The sequence below is a fragment of the Varroa destructor genome, unplaced genomic scaffold (assembly GCF_002443255.2).
Source record: "Varroa destructor unplaced genomic scaffold, Vdes_3.0 BEIS01000002.1, whole genome shotgun sequence".
NCBI classification, from domain to species: domain Eukaryota; kingdom Metazoa; phylum Arthropoda; class Arachnida; order Mesostigmata; family Varroidae; genus Varroa; species Varroa destructor.
Window position 1 is genome coordinate 5,318,166 of NW_019211455.1, and position 17,310 is coordinate 5,335,475.

The 17,310-nt window shown below is 40.4% G+C and overlaps 2 protein-coding genes across 18 annotated transcripts in view; both read left to right on the top strand.

Moving 5' to 3' along the window:
* Positions 1-7,867, top strand: part of LOC111244514 (uncharacterized) — a 102,179-nt gene extending 94,312 nt beyond the window's left edge. For all 10 annotated transcript variants that reach the window (XM_086981222.1, XM_086981220.1, XM_022791721.2 and 7 more), the window contains 7 exons: positions 60-294; positions 2,898-3,169; positions 3,460-3,642; positions 4,197-4,503; positions 4,828-5,587; positions 5,778-5,997; positions 6,279-7,867. In XM_086981222.1, the coding sequence (XP_086837348.1) occupies positions 60-294; positions 2,898-3,169; positions 3,460-3,642; positions 4,197-4,503; positions 4,828-5,587; positions 5,778-5,997; positions 6,279-6,368 (2,067 nt within the window). In that variant the 3' untranslated portion in view covers positions 6,369-7,867. The remainder of the gene's footprint in view (positions 1-59; positions 295-2,897; positions 3,170-3,459; positions 3,643-4,196; positions 4,504-4,827; positions 5,588-5,777; positions 5,998-6,278) is intronic.
* A 97-nt stretch (positions 7,868-7,964) lies between these two features.
* LOC111245007 (FH2 domain-containing protein 1-like) lies at positions 7,965-16,845 on the top strand. Of its 8 annotated transcripts, XR_015322012.1 has the most exons (11): positions 7,970-8,646; positions 8,971-9,619; positions 10,400-10,551; positions 10,760-10,927; positions 11,201-11,458; positions 11,846-12,166; positions 12,237-12,443; positions 12,663-12,798; positions 15,575-15,719; positions 15,994-16,114; positions 16,719-16,845. XR_015322012.1 is itself a non-coding variant. In XM_086981226.1 (8 exons), exons 2-8 carry the CDS (start codon positions 8,971-8,973, stop codon positions 12,817-12,819), a joined length of 1,773 nt encoding a protein of 590 aa, XP_086837352.1. In that variant the 5' UTR covers positions 7,965-8,646; the 3' UTR covers positions 12,820-13,219. The 8 variants fall into 8 exon arrangements, 5 of the variants coding, with proteins under 5 accessions (XP_086837352.1, XP_086837350.1, XP_086837351.1 ...); XR_015322013.1 differs by lacking the exon at positions 16,719-16,845 and having other exon boundaries at positions 15,552-15,719; positions 15,994-16,232; XR_015322011.1 differs by lacking the exon at positions 16,719-16,845 and having other exon boundaries at positions 15,994-16,232.
* The last annotated feature ends 465 nt before the right edge of the window (positions 16,846-17,310 follow it).

Genomic DNA, 17,310 nt, shown 5'->3' on the forward strand with positions numbered 1-17,310 from the left:
TTTGGGTCGTAAATGCTTTCTTTTTGATCTGAGTAATGGTTAACCGTCGTTATTCACAGGTGGAAACCGAGGAGGAAATTTATGCGGATTGTTCAATAAAGGCTCACGGTACAGCCCATCCTCTCGAAACTGTAGGAAGCCCTGTCACCACTCATCAGGCCCCACTCGCCCCACTGAATGCATCGCCTGCGACTCGATCTCCTGTTGATTCTTCAATTACATCGGACCTTTCCCGTGATATGCTTGCCTCGCCTAACAGCTCACAGCACTCGCACTATGATCATTCAAACTCTGGTTTGTAATAGATATAGCTATGAAATTTTTGATCATATACGCCCGACGTCTATATATGTTCTTCGTTATACCTAGTTGTTAAAATGGTTACTTTGGAGACTCATCGATCAAAGATGATTGTCACTTAACTGCTTGTATTTGGGAATTTTCTAGGGAAAGGCCTACATCAATCTATTGTTTAAAAGTAGAAAGCGGATCATTTAGATAAATATTATTAAGAAAATTTGAGTAAACTATTCTCTTGTTTCCCGTTACGTTTTGTGACAAACGTCCTAACAAAGCAGTTGTGACAGGCTATTGAGTCAATGTAAATATCAGGCCTAATTATAGCTTTCATATAGAGGGAGATAGTTCATCTGCTCCTTAACTAGTTGAAGAAGAATTAATAGCGATCCTCCGAAAGAACGAAATATAGAAGGGCGAAGCAATAAAAAGCTAAACCCATACTATGACCCATACTACTAGACCCATGAGTCAACTTCAATCGAATATATAATCTATATTGTATTAAAATGTTACACCTGCAGCCTTTACCATTCTTCTTTGCACATGGCGAGCAATCGAGTCCTTGTAATAGGCATCAAGATTTGGCAATATGCCTTATATTGAGTTGATGCCTCAGTTCACAATTGAGCTAATCGTAGTGACGTCTATCTTCGTCCGGACAGTAGAATAAATCATCGTCATCATTTTACCAAATTAAATGTGAGTCAAAAAATAGTACCGTTACATTAAAATACGCTCGGTGTATTTGTGAACCGTTTGGCGCGCTTTTTGGCGTCTGTACCATCGATTTGTCGCGAGTTTGGTGAGCGAATACGCGACATGCTAACAATAGCGAAATTGGCAGTCAAACGACCTGAAGCCCTCGACTTGTAGCGGAAACGGAAATCGACGAAGGAAGATATGACGATTGGGCTGATACTGTTCAAATTCTTATTTTTGATTTGTTTATTCCCTAAAACATACACTGTTTTGTCGCCGGCTAACCCATAACAAATACAATTTCAACATATGCTTGGCTTCGACATGTTTTCTTTTGAAGAACATAGGGCCATTTAAACTATATGTCAATTTACGAAGATGAGAAAAATCTTTTATCGTGCGAAAAAAGCAAATGCGCGAAAAGCGCAGTGGCCTAGCTCAGGATTAGTCTTAAATTATTATCATACATCCAACAGAAGTAGGTGTCGAAAAAATAATACAAGAGGATAGCTGGCTTTTCACTGTTCCTATAATCAATTATCCAATGCAAACACTGAAAGTGGTCCGTCTTTATAGTCTAGGCTCATCTTGTTTTGTTGCCAGAGCCATGTTTATGAAATTGCTCGTTTAATGGAGCGTCTAAGCTGCTTACGAGGCAATTGGTAGTTTCATCTTAAATGTTAAGTTGTCGTTGTTACCCTTACCTTATGTACGTAGGTTCTTATGAACGGCGCCGTTTCGTTGATCCATTTCGTCTTATAATCGTAGACTATTCGAGCACAGTACATATGGCTCAATGCTATCAAAGCTCACTTCATGTATATGGTTGACAAGGTTTATATTGCCGAAAATAGTGGAGAACACTATGGTAGAAGACACCGCTCCTATTAGCGGTAAGGCGACGGCTGCGTCCGCGAGCCATTTGTCTGCTCTTTGCTATCGTCTATTGCAACAGTGTATCGGCCTGAAAGGCCACATCCGTAAGAAAACACATCTTGAGCTCACCTTTATGGTACGTACGTCAACTGCACGAACGTGCATAACCGTAATAATGCTGCAACACTAATAAAATGCGTTCATCAATAAGCTTCTACACTTAATTGAGGGGTTGCTGTGGAGATTAACTTCGGACCGTCAATTTTCGATTCGCCCCTTGATGTATACGGGTGTACATCAGCGTATAGATACATGTAACATCGTAATTCCTTTAGCTATTTAAAACCTTAATAATTTGGATGTTATTTTATCGCAATATCCGCCGCTGTCGATTTCTTCGATTTGAACCAAAACCAAATATGTATAGAGGTTTCCCCACACCGGTAGATATTTCACTATTTTACTGGTCGATCAACGGTATAAAGGCGTATCCATACATGATCGGCCTATCAATTTGTTATGCTGTCATGCTGTTAGATAATGCTGCGACTTCCGACGGCGTCCTACTGTTAATTAGATTGCACAGAGTTGAATGTTCTGCTAATGCTTTTGCGATAAGCTGCAGAATCGATACGAGGTTTATGACGTATTGAGATTCATGATAATAATGGTAGGCCATTTGATCTTATCACTTTTGTAGGTATTTTAAAGCCTCCTATTGGTTAAAATCTGGCGCCCAATGAAAGCTTACATAATATATATATATATATATATATACTTTTCCTTTTTAATTTATATCTTATTAAGTTATACTAGGTTAGTGTCGAGCTAAGCGTGATCTGTAACGCATTTATTAATAATAGCATTATTCTGCGTTTTGTGTACCCTTTTCCGTGATTGCTGGACAAACACAAAGTCAATGTATTGATTCACTAGTCGTAGATTTGTACGTCGAGTAACGATTGATCTTTTTCTCGATTCAAGATTAACCTTGTTGGTAACTTGCTCCTCTGTCATCTTAGCGTTGTCCGATCCGGAGTGCGACAGCGACCTTTTGCTTAAGTGCTCGTCTCCCGAAGAAGAGGATGACTTGTTAGGCGAAATACAATGCAAGCAAGATATTGAGGATATTGGTCAGATCCAAGAACGTGCTGGTGATCAGGGACAATCTACACAGGAAACACAGAAGGAACAAGAATTGACTTTACAGACTAAGCAACAGGAACGCGAACAGGATACCAAGGAACGAAACAAAACCCCAGATCCTCTCAAGACCCTCAGACCACCTATGAGCGTAAGTTGCAGATTCTATTGCTAATAACCTTTTCTGCAATTCAGCGCGTTGGTAGCATCCGAGACATTATTCTTTATTAGCAAAAAGTATATTAAGCTTTTTTACGTAATCAAAATCGGAACATATGCAGAAATACGTTTTGAAAGACACCATTTTGATTGGTTAGCTGTAACAGCATCAAGCTTTAGTGATTTAATGGATGATGATAGCTGGAAGTCAAATTGTACCTTATATTGTACCAGTGTTAAGTTCGATTAAACTTAACACTGAACCTCTATTTATGCTTGAAGGTGGACCCAAAGAAACTAATGCCACAAGCCCTCAAGCCGATTTGTGGCGAGGAAACCATTATTGCCAGGGAAATCCGTTTGCAAAAGGAACGTGAAGAAGAAATTCAAAAGGAAAGACTCGAGGCTCGTCGTAAAGCTGAGGAGAAAATTGGGCACCTCTCCAGTAGCACCAGGAATCTCCTTGTAAGTAAAAATAGATTTACGCTGATTAAAATGCAATTCACTCTCATGAACTGCATAGGTGTTAATTAAATGTATTGCTATGACAATGGAAGTCACAAACTTGTTCACTTTATAAAACCTGAACGGTATTTACAATTGTTCCTCTAATATTACTGTCTTAGTAAGTATCTTTTTGAAAAGTTACTTCAGGTTTGAAATTTGTTTAAAATTAATAGGCAACGCTGCAGGTCAAATAAAGGGGCTCTGTAGACTGAATACTCACACAACGTTCAAGCAGTAGTAAACAGCTCGAACCAATGCAGTTTCGAAGCCAATAATAATAAAGACGGGTCATCAATTACGGTTCGTTTAACTTGAGCCTTGGTATGTTCCATGCCGATTTCAGTTTCTCGCGCATTTGCATGGTAGGTATCAATTTTAAATCCTAATGATTTCGCAGTCAACATTTAGAAGAAGTCCATTTTAAAAAGTATCCGTTTCGTTTTACCTTAAACGGAGAAGTTTATACTATTGAATACACCACCTAATTATGTTTTCTCATATTGGGTTTGCAGGACGACCGCCCCTCATTCAAGGCCAAATCACTTTCGTACAAACCGCTAGCTACTTCCACACCAAAATGTATCAGAGTCGGCGACTCCGGGGCTTCCAAAATTGAGGATGAGATTCGACAGCTAAAACAGCGTGAGGAGGAACTACGACGAGTGCGCGAAAACCTCCAGATGAGATTTCAAAAGGACCGAGAATTAAAAATGCAGAACCAGGAGGTCCAGACCAAGGAGGAGAAAGAAGGAGATAAGAAGTTTGAAATTGTTAAAGCAACAACTGCGTCTGTACCGCGTAGCGTCATCTCGCCCTCATGTACGTATATTTTCCGGTATAGTTCAGTATAGTTGTATCTTTACTGCTATGTATTGATGCTATGCGAATACTTAGAGAACGCCGTATGTAAGTGGAATCTATGCGTCCTTGTATCAATGATCCTACAGATGTGATAAGATACTACTTGACGGTGAGAACCTGTACGCATGACCCTTTCTAAATTATATTTACTGAACAATTTTGCTGAAGAATGCATTTAGGTATGAGAACGATTTGTGCACGTATTACCTCGTACTTTCATTGTGTATTAGACCACATACAAATGTCTCCGAATATAATCTGTACTTTTTTTTTTGTCTGTAGTGAAACATACCGGACGTCGTCAGATTAAAGTTCGGCCTTTGGATGATGGCGATGAAGTACCTGAGACTACAGTGTACTTGAATGAGACTCCCATCGAACGCGAGATTCGTTTAGCTAGGGAACGCGACGAAGCGCTTCGTCGTGAAAAGGGACTTCTTGCAGGCAAGGTTCGTCAAGACTCGATCGACTCGTCATCGATTCTTTCAGAGCGTTCGACTACGTCGTCAACTTCGTCTTCGTGTTCTGATCTTCCACCGACAACATCCCGAAATGCAATGCGTCACACTGTGACTTCCAAGATTCAGAAAGAGATCGAAGAGCAAACTCGCAAAGAGATTGAACTGAAAAAGGAGGGTGTTATACGCACGATTTCAGTAGAGCGTAGCGACTCGAAAGTAGCTAAGATCGGCCAAGCTGACAATACAGATAGTACTCACACTCCGCGACAGAGGACTTTCTCTTCTGGATCATCGAGTTCAGGGACCTCGTCTCTTACGTACACGCCCTTCCGGCGTCCCGGCTTTGGACCTGTCGCGCGGGGTATTAGTATGCAGAAGTTCATTGCTAGCCAGGGGAGGGACGTAGTTCCGACGGGTCCAATTGAGCCCCGCTGGACAGAATCGAGTCGATCACGCCTTGAGATTGGCTCGGTTAATCTTGAAAGGAAATCCGTTTTCAGTCCGCGCCGTGGGCTTATTACCGCTGAAAGCAAGATTCAGCAGGAACTTAAACTCTTCAAAGAACGCGAAAGTGAATTAAGGTAGAGCCTCACTTTATATTAGCAGGTGCATATTGTATAGTGAAACTGAAAGGGCTCTGGTATTTTATGAGGCTTTTCAAATATGTAACTCGTGTCCACCATGCATTTTTCTTTTTGCATCTTACGCCTCCAATTGGCCTGATTAAATGTTGGTCCTTCTAAAGATATCTTTTTTCGAATGCTTCTGTAGGCGCATGCGGAAACTAGGAGGATCCCAGCCTAACCTAAGCAACCTATCAGTGCTAGGGGACATCTCGGCAGATGACGACGACAATAAAAGTGATGATTTAGAGAATGACGGCGCCAAGGACGGCCAGGACACTTTGAAGGGAGCGCCTCTTTACCCTTCTCTACGACAGCGGGTACTTAGTAATCCTAATCTGCTCGACTGTGTCGACGAACCTCTCAAGGTACAATATATTATTTTTAAACTATAGATTAGATTGTATGATTCTTTTTTTTTTTTTGCATGAAGTGAAAAAGTTTTGATCTTTGTCTTGCAACAAATTTCTTAGACAAATTGCACACTGGTTATCGTATTACTGGTCGCGCTGTGTTCGTCTAGTGTACAGCGCATACATTCATCAGACTAGTCAATTTATGTTCAAAACATAACCTGCCGGCTACATAGAATTGGGTAACGATATTTTATCGTCATGATTTTCGCTTTCGTTCGTTTTATGACATACAGGCTCCGGAACCATCGGCGGTAAACACGCGGAAAAAGAGTGCAATGGTTGTTGAATGGGAGAATCGTATTCGCCAGGGGTCTAAGAAATGAGTGCCGACTTGCCAATTCCAACTCTTCATTTAGGGCTTGAAGACTGCTCGTCAGGCTCCACCATGCAAGGATGCAGAATACAAGCAGCATAATTACGCTCCATCGACCACGTCCTTCCGAGATGTAAAAAGCCAAATGAGTGAATTGTCTATTCAGCTGAACGTGCTCTGCTTCCATCGAAGACTTCTTACATAAGCGACAGCCCAGAAAATTTCAGCACTTATATTCATAAGTTTCAATTTATGAATATAGATGTCAAAATGTTAACAATTGCCGTCTTCAGCAAAAAAAAAAACCAATCGAATTTATTTCAATTGTGTCGAGTGCACGTTTTGCAATGTGTGATGCCCCCGAGGCAATAATGAGGCTGACTCATTGTAACCTTGGATGCTACAGTGAGTTTTAACCGCTTCCATTGAACTTGTTCGATCCACTTATTCGTCTCACCTTGGTACGATGCACGCCGTATGCTGCATATACTGCTGTCGTTTAGGCTTGTCGAGTGCACGCGGTTTTTTTTTTTTTTTTTTTTTTTTTTGTGTTTCTTGTTTCACCCGTAGCTGCGTACTTGTGAAACGGCCAGATCAGCGATGATAGCTGTAACGGTAATCTGATTCAAAGTTTGCGACGATTCTCAAATAGAGGCACAAAGAACCCTGAAAGAGACAAGGGTTTTGACACGAACTTTATATATATATATATATATATGGAAATCCATGGAAAAGAAATTCATTCTATGCTAATCGCCATACATCTACGCAGCTACAACTGAAAAACCATGACACAATCACAATACAAGCTAACGCAACGTAATATAGTACAACATTTAATTATGATAATAAATAAGTGAAAAATGCCGTGCAGCATGTCTCCGGCTTCGCTGCAGGCGAGGCCGATTGGGACGAGCGTACCCCATTTTAGCCTTTTAAATGCATGAACCTGTTTAATGATCGCCCGTGCTACCGTAAACTTTGCATTCGTTTAAGTAAAAAGAAGTTGCTGTTGTATTTTTGTAGTTCGTTTTTCGTAATGGCTGTTTCATAGGATGTCAGCAATTGATGTTTACGTTGAAATCTATTATTTTTTTTTTAATCAATATGTACGAGATGACATTTCGAAAGCGACTCTGGATTTTGTTTTTTATAGCTAATAACGAGAAATACCGTGCCTCCATTTTACTTGCCAGCCGAAAACGCTCTCTGCCTTTATAACAATTACCACATACAATATACATTATATGGGTTACTCTTTTTCGTTTAACTGATTTGTTTACATTACGGAAAGTGCTGTAAGGTAAAAAAAGAACAAGAAATTGATGGACCAAGCTTAAGCAATTTCTACATAGATATAGACCGATGAATGCAAAAATGTTTGAACCTGAAGGAGGAGAACAAATGACAAGCTTGGTTCAGCTGTACAACCAGTGAACAAGAATGGGGCAGAGGAAAATATCAAACAGCAATATTCAGACAAAAATAAAGTATGGATATTTTACAGAAGAGCCACGTGTAGTTTCTTTACTAGATAAATACGTTTCGGTATCATTGAGCGAGTGAGAAGTCAATGAGTAATGCGACCGACTGCCATACTCGCAGAAGTGTCGAGCAAACGTTAGGAGAAATTTCAGTAAAATTGTATCCCTATGATTGTATCAGCAGTAAATTTACACAAAAAAAAAACGCGCATCCTATACACAAAAGAAAACAATGTAGGAGCCATACATTTTTCGCCCTGGGAAATTTCCGTGTTCGACAAAATGAGGCGAAAACCGCTGATGCCTTAACGGTGCACGGGGCTGACTTTTTGTGGTTTCGGTTCGACCTGTGTCAAGTGACCTAGGGGGCTCACAGAAGGATTTAGTCTCTAAAAATTCGGTAAAAATAAGCTATGCTAAATACGTTGCACAGTTCTGATCGCAGATTCTGCCTAGGCTCGGATCAATACTGCCAAAGCCATTTTTCCACGTACAACGCTGTATTTAAAATCTAGAATCCAAGTTTACTGCAAAGATGAATTCTGTGAGGGTACAATATAGTGCTTCGAAATTGATCAACGGCGTTGTGATGAAAACGAAGTAATAGGTTCACGCTTAAGGGCTTCTCCTACTGGAAATTCCATCGATTTCTAGGCAAGTAGGTTCGAATCTTTGACGAAGCGCATCTATTTCGTATCCCCGCACTGGTTGCTGCTGCGTCAAACTAGACAGAGCGTAGCACCGAAGCGTCGCCAAAAACAGACACTCGTATGTGGATACCCCACGACTACAGCAAAATGAGTGGTTAGTTCTCGAGTATTGTAGCAAAACTGGGTGTCGTTTTGCTATTTGTGAATAATCTGTCACGAAATACTGCTTGAAATATCCTGGAAGTATTGTTTCTGATGAGACAATCTTTCATAGAATTTTGCATTTTTTATTTCTGTTGTTTTGTTGGTGCTGGAAGGGTGCTAACTACCCCATATCGCTATAACGACTATTTTCTAAATTTACTGAAGTCCTTTTCCGTTCGAAACGTAGGTTTTAGATAGCCTGGTTCAACTTATTCAGAACCTATACCCAATGACTCGGTAGAATAAGTTGACGCCTGTCATTTTTTTTATTTAGATGGCTCGATATGTCAGACAGGACCCCAGCGAACTGACACTTCATCGAAAACACCCTTCGCGATGGCAAAGCTTTTTGCGCGCTTTGAATGGGGCTCTTCGGCCAGGAAGTCGCGTGCCACAGAGGATTGTTACGTCAACATCTTCAACCAGTTGCGATAGCACGCCGACTAAGACATCTTTGATAACGGCCCATTCAACTTCTCCGATATCGGATACATCGAAGCCGATTTTGCTGCGAACCGCTTCAATGCCAGGAGTTCACGGTCAACGAGTGTTACCAAAGGGCAAGGAAATTGAAAGTCGTTCATCTAGTACTATTCAGACCACAACGTCGTTCATAAACATGTCCTATGGTTGCAGGAGCACCAACCCACAACAGCTAAGCGAGCGAACCGCTCCTATGACTCCAGTGGCAACATCGAAAGCTACAGTTCCTCAATTTCCACCCCCTTTAGCAACTCTTTCGTCAGTCCCATCCTCACCACCTCCCCCACCGCCTCCGATGCCAATAGCATGCGGGGCCTTTCTTCCTGTACAGAAGACGGCATGCAGTCGTTCGGAAGTAGCGTTTGCAACGTTACCGAAACCCAGCGTTAAAATGAAGACTGTGAACTGGGACAAGATACCCGAAAAAGATGTATTCGCCGGTCAGTACATTGGTCGCGGAGATACTAGGCACGTTTTATCGTTGGTTTCAATCGAAACTATTCAGCTTTTCAATTGGATAATATATAAATATTTTTACTCTGAAACGTTATAGAACCAATTGTGCATATATATTAGCGCACAAGTTTTAGCTTACTGCTTCCGTGTTTCTGAACTTGTTCAAGTTCTACTTAGACTTTCCGTGCACTCTAGGGTACTTCATGTTTGGATTTAATCATAGGTGAAAAGATAGCTCGATAGCTCTGCCGTGAGACATAAGAATAGATTATCGCATGGCATAGCATGCCATTGTTAGCACTGCTTATTCATATTTCACCGAAGTCAGAAAACTGTCGAAACGCTGGTTTGTATGATGAGGATTTCACGCTCGAAAGTAGCTGGTTTGTTTGAAAATGACATAGTCGACGCATAAAGGACGCATATAATTTTTCGAGTGTATCAGGGATTATCTTGAGCTACTCTTTGGCGAGACATGATTCTGAGTTAAGCTTTTATCACTTACGCGAAATAAGTGGTTTGCTTTGCTATTTCTTTAACATAGGGAGAATGTAAAATGAAGTAGCTAAAAAGTTCTGTTTTTTAACCTAAAACCCGTATCTTTAGAGCCCAAAATAAATTTTACTATTTGGACAATAGCCTTACAAAGCGAAGGAACAGCTCCTCAGCGGTACATAACAGCTAACTACCAGCAAATGGAAAGTAAAAAAAGGAACAAACAACAATGATTATCAACATATTCCGTTCGAATTTATTTCACACAGGAAATGACAATGTATGGAAAGAAGTCTTTGAGGACCCCGCCATGCTGGTTGGATTAGAGGGGGTCGACTGGAAGCAGCTTGAACAGCTGTTTGCACTAGCACCTAAAAAAAACATCAGAAAGGATCTAGCTAACACGAAATCTACCTTACAGGTTCGTAACGCGAACAATAAGATTAATCCTGGGTCACTACCCGTATAAAATCTAAATTTTAGTTTGCATCGTCAGTTTTGCATTAGGGCTGTCTCTAAAATATTGAAATGTAGTTGACAATACCAATATACAGCTGCGTGTCATCACAAAGCCAAACAGCAATCGTTGGTTGTCGTTTTCGTTCTGACAAATCATCTTGGTATTTTAGAAGATTTCACTACTAGACGGTAGACGAGCGCTACATGTCAGCTTAGGACTACACCGTTTGAAGATGCCCAGTCAAGAGGTTATTGCATGTCTAGAAGACTGCGACAGTGCCCGTTTGGGAGGTGAGCGCCTACAGATTCTTAATCGAATCCTTCCCAAGGAGGAGGAGGTAAGACGCATTGCCACTTTGTTACTTAATCAAGTATTTGTCAAAGTGCGCACGTGTGTTGATTTAAGTGCGTTTGTTATATCAGGTTGATTCTGTTATCCCGAACCACTGAATCTTCATTTTTAATTCATAATTAATTTAAATTTAAAAGTCTATAATTTCGATTAAGTTGTAGTACTGGCATTTCGGCTGGGACAAACAACAAATTGAAACTAAATTATCGAAGACATGTCGATATTTAAGTGATAATATCACTAAACATGACACCTTCAGATTGCAAAAATGAAAACATTCTCTGGAGATGTGTCTTCGCTTCCGGCGTGTGATCGATTTCTTCTGGAACTTCTACGCCTTCCTAAGGTATCGAACCTTGTGGAAGCTCTTCTTCTGAAGGAGGATTTTAAGCCCCTGGCGAAGTCGTTTGAGTCGTCTCTTTCTAACTTCGTTCAAGTTTGTAACGCCATATTGAATTCTACCTCCCTGAAAAGCTTCTTCAGACGCGTATTGACTATTGGAAACTACATCAATTCGGTTTGTAAACTATGATTTATTTTTATTCTAGTTGTATATAATGATATATATAAACGACTTCCCCGAACAAATATACCTAGCATCAATAAGGACAGCAGAGTGCTGGTGTATCCTCTAAAACATGCTGCCAGTAAGGTTACTGGCACTAGTGTATGATATGGTGGTCAGACTCAACTATAGGTTTAACTAGTACTATCACTAGCTTTATCTGCTCACGTAGGCCGGGGGTTCAGGTTCGATCAGGTAGGTTGACCATTTTTGGACACTCATTTGTCGTAAAGGTATTGTAACTTCGAAAGGTGCAGGAAATACTGCCACTTTACGGCATTACTCGCATTAACTGGAACATGATTACAATTTTAAAACCACAAAGGACGTGTTTTACAGGGAAGTTACGTTGGTAATGCAGCTGGGTTTCGCCTAAAAGATCTATGCAAACTAGTGGAGCTGCGTACCTGCAATCGAAAAAGTGAAAACGAAGATCAATTGAGCCTGCTAGATTTTGTTGTGACAACTGCCGTGGACAAAGATCCAAAAGCGTTGTATTTTGTCGAAGAGATGGTCGGTATCGAACAGGCTTGTCGACTAGACCTAGAGTATATGAAAGTGACAGTTTCAGAATTTGAATCCAGTGTAGCAAAGCTCAAGATCTTGATTTCCGAGAAAATGCTGCCGTCTCTCGAAGAAAAGCTAGGACAATTTTCAAGCGTAAGTTGTAGTTTAAAAATATCCTTCGCAAAAAGGCTAATGTCATTGATGCTGCCACTTGTTGCCTCAGTCTGTGTTTTTCTTTATGCTTTTTTTACAGGAAGCTGATGAAGACATACGTAAGTTACACAAATACATGGACGAAATTGATAAACTTTCTTTAAAAATGGCCCGGTGGTTTTGCGAAAATCCAAAGACTTTTAAGGTGTCTGAATGCCTAAATCTATTCCATAAGCTCTGTCAAGATGTCACAACAGCCAAGCAGATCAAACGGAAGGTAATTCTCATCGTATTATTCTTTCTAAACATAATTTCAGTATTTGCTGCAAGTGGTTCAACTAGGATTGTGATTTTGGGCGATCCTTTGTATGACCCCATTTAAACTTTAATGAATCCAAAATTTGTCGGTATAGTCTGAGCGGCTATCGGCTCTGATGTAAATTCCAGTTCCTTCGAAAGACAAAGTTTTAATATAACATACATTGCATGATTTCAGGAGTGTTCACGTTGAACGGTGATTCTAGCGCTTTTGCCAGAAGCCGAACCTAAGACCTTCCGAGAGTTCCGAAAATGATGCGCGTGCTTTCATCATTTACATTATGAGTAATAGATTCATATTCGACTGTTTTCAGGTGCGTGAACAACTACGGTAAACTGGTGCAAGACAAATCCTTACGACGTTGAATGGATAAAATTATTGGGTGTCAATATATTTGTCCGGCTTCATAGTATAACAAAACGAAATGTCAGAAATAATTGTTAGCATAGCACTTATCGGGACAGGGCTCGGTCCGAATTGGATCAATGAGAGATGGCTCAACACGAAACTTGAATATATATGTGTATATACACACGAATCGAAGCGAAGCGGACCTAGGTAATGCATAGGTTTTAAGAATACGATGTCCCTTGCTGCTTTAGGCCAGGCGTCCCTTGCTGCTTTAGGCCGTGTCGTTAATACTGTACAAATGCGTTACCTCTAGCTCGGAACCAACTAATAAATTACTTGGTCGATGCTGTCGTTAATTAAAGGAACACATCTTCGATATTTGATGTTTTTTTTGCTCTCTCACTCTGCTCGATCATTTCTGCTTTATTAGAATATTCAACAATGATGTTCCGTTATGATAGTTACTTTATTGGACTTTTGAAAGGTCCCTTCCTCCTTATACATAAATACAAATGTTTTATTTAATTTATTAATTGCATGTTTAATTTAAGTGCGTTACAAAAGTTGTGAACATTTCATCTTATCTCGGACGGTTTTACGCACGAATACGGCCGAGGACTGTTATCTAACTATATTTACTGTATTTAGCGGAAGGGCTTAAAACGGTGGGACATCCGTTTTGCTTTAACGCACGCGAAATTTGGAAGCCGTTACAATAGTGTGTGCCGAGTATGTCATAACGATAACGAATATGCATTTAGTGATAGTAGTGAATCTATTATGGTAAGGCATACATTACATTACTCAGTAAAACGTTAACTCTATCGATGACTATCTAATCCTGAAATAAGTACTGGGCAGGATTGGCCCCTTGGAATGAGGGACTATGATTTTTCTATTTCTTCGCTGATTTTGTTGCGTTAGTATATTTTCAAGTAAAGGTGTCGACTGGGGAGCGGTACTAGATTTTAACGATTTAAGAGGTAAACGGATATGCTATCACAAAGTGGTCTAAAATCAGCGGACTTCTCTGAAGATATCATCGCTGTGGAATCCAAAGCGCCTATGTAGAGCGACCGATGTTCTAAGTACCGGCACAAAATAGCTGAAAACTGTTAAACAGGCCACAGTGTGGCTAAAGGATAATTCACATCTTGCTGGGAATTTGTCCCGCGAATGCAAGAAATCCGCGTTCTCCTTGATCCATTGTGCAGAAACTTAAAAGACGGTTCCAGTGGATGACATGCTGTGAGCAGGTACAGAAGCCAGAAACAGAAGTGGCCAATTCATCAGTCCCAATTACGATCTGGTCAGAAGTCGCCGTTTATGGGGCGGACGCGAACTATCGCGGTACCCGTGCTGCAAGCTTTATTCCTGTAAGTAGCAAAATGCTACGCAATAGGCAGGACATCAGCTAACTTGCACTTATTAATCGCAAGACGCTTGAAAAATCCTGATGTTGGTTTTCGAATTGTTAGATTTCTGTCTACTCGTAATCGCCGACTTGTGTGTATATTCGATAATGGGAGCGGTGTGCGCGTCCATACCGCTAGTCGTGTCTCGAACGATGAGCTACCATTGTATTATGGTACGATTGCATTTTATTACAGAGTAACTCCGCAGCTCACTGCAGAATGGCAAAAATAGGAAATCGAGCCCGCATACTTTGAATCAAACTGTGTAAACTAAAGCCACTGGTCCCTCTCGAAGGTTTCCCGAAAATGCCAGAGAGAGGATTGATCAACTTTCCTGAAATGAGTACAAAAGCTGCCTTTTCAGTGCATTTTGTAAAACTACCATTGGTGTTCTATTGGCAGAGAACTTTTAAACAAAATTCGTTTAACCGGTTTTCAACGCGAAGTCTATTGTGTTTGCGCACAACATAGTTGATGGATCGACCTTCTTTACATCTATCAGCTAGGTGTCTCCGTTCCGCTTAATGGCATTGTCTTGATACGTTGCGTCCTGATTCCCTTTATTTACCGTACGGCTCCGGCGTCACCAGTATCGTATTTGTCTCTGTAAATGATTTACTTTTTGCATCGCCAAGTATTATTCAACACATTTCGTATAATCTAATTGTCAATGTCCCAGAAATATTATTTCATTCGTCTATTTTCGTTAAACCTACCGATGCACACTTTTCTGTTTGCGACCGTGTACCGAGTCGATATGTTGGACATATACTCAATTGTTATTGTGGATCTTGCTTTTGCGGTGTACTCTGTACATTTGAATCAGTGGTTGTTGTACCTTTTCTACTGAAAAGTTTAGGATTCTTAATTTTCTCGGCAACGAAAAATCACCCCTGCCGAGCTCAAGATTTATAGTGAAAGGGGGATCAAAGAACGAAAACTTGATAAAGGTAGACGGAAGCATGATGTTCGTGTGCTCACTTGGGCGCCAAAGCGCGTGACCTGCGAGTTATTCTATTCACCACTATATATTATGAGCGTAGTTGTTGCACTTATCATTTTGGTGTATGGGGTTGTACTACCCGAAATTCCCCAGTAGTTTTGTCGAGCACTACTAGCAATGTTTTGCGTTATCGAATCTTTCCGAGGTTCGCCAAGGAGATCGCTACGCCAAATGGAGGGTTGTTGGTATGTAGCGTAAATAGGCAACCGATACTTATCATAGAACTCACGGTAAATATCGCCAAGAGCGTGAAAATTCTGTAACAAAACGGAACTTTTGTATACCTAATTCCGGTAGTACCGGTAATGTGCTTGTTTTAGGTAAAACGCGTGCCAGCGCACCAGCTTGACGGTGCTTAGGGTAATTTCGCGCGATCTTCGTTACCATACGCTCGCTTGCGACTACAGAAAGCTGAACGCCGGTGCAAACGCAAAACACCGTACCTTTACTGAAAACAGATGACGAGTAAGGCGAATAAAACTACAAATCTGATCATAAGGCGGTAGTTGTCTAAATGTTTGTTTTGTTTCTCCGATCTTTTTAGTTATACTGTAAATTAAACTTAATTTAAAACGCCAAATATGCCAATTATTTACTGATGGAGGTTCAAACAAGATTATGAAAGATTATCGAAAAAATAAACTTTCGATGAGTCTATAGTCTTGGCATTTGATGGGCATGGCATTTACGCGACGTTGTATCCTTTTAATTGATACTTAGACATATGCCGTTGTTTCAGGGGACATCCTGACGATTTTGTTATGTATGGTCCGCTGTTCGTACATCAAGAGATTACACTTGGATTCATTGTCGTTGTTTTACTGTAGCAGTGGTAGTCAAGAACTCTATTGATCGCTATGGTACATATTCGCTATTGTTTATAAACTCATACTTAGCCAATATTAGACGGTTTATAAACTTACACTTAGTCAATATTAGACGGGTTAACCGACTCTTGTTTTAACATCGAATAACTGATCCCCTACCCTGTCACAGACATATCGCTTAGAACGTAATGCAGCTTAAACACAGATTTTCGCATCGTCTTCGATACAATTTGCTGCTTACTCGCTATCTAATAGCGATTTATGGCAACGATAGAAAAGGTTTTCTATCGTTAGGTTAGGTTAATATTCCGCAAGAAACACGGAGTTTGAGGACGGGTTTTGGTTCATGTCCGTTTTTCTGTCATTGATTAACTGATACCTAATTAGATTAAGTAAAAAATTACTTAGCCCAATGTAAAGTATAAATAGGGTACACGCGAACGACTATCCAGTTACACACAGCTCAGTAGGTTATGAAGCAACACTGTTTTAACATAGGTTTACACATCGAAATCAGTATCGCATGGCGAGTTACGCTGTACATTTGACAAATACAAAACCTGAATGTATAATACGATACTGTTTAGACATAGCTGTTAATCAAATCTTTATTTTGTTTTTGTTTATTGGAATACAGGACACGCAATTTCGCCGCCTGAGCTCACGCCATCTTTGTTTTTTTATAGGAATGGTTATGCTTGGGTTTCCACCGGGGTTGCAGTCAATCGATTCAACCGTGTCAATCTTGCCCTGGACAAACTCTTCTCTTTCAGAAAAAAATCAGGTCAAAGCGACTGCTCTGCGAGGACTGTTTTAGTGGTATCCTAGATTTTAGATCGATTAGGAATTAGCTATTTGTAAGGTCGGCATGCCCATAACTGAATGACAAATGTAACGTAAAACTGAACATCAATATTAAAACTTCTGCAATATTCGTGTAAGTTAAATTAAAGATACATCACATATTTAACTGACATAATTGTTCAGCCTGAGTACCACCGAATTTATAGGTGCTACTTAGGCGTAGGCACAGTACGGGAATAAAAGAGCCAGGGAGTCGTTCGTGAATTGTCAGCATTGACTAAAAAGGTGAAATTTTCTGTAGTGCCCATATTTATTTTTTACAACTAAATTGAATAACACATTTAGGTACACGAAGAGGATTATGTAGCGCATAACAATTAGGGGGAATGGAGATGCGTCCTACGCATAAAATAGTTTGCACACTC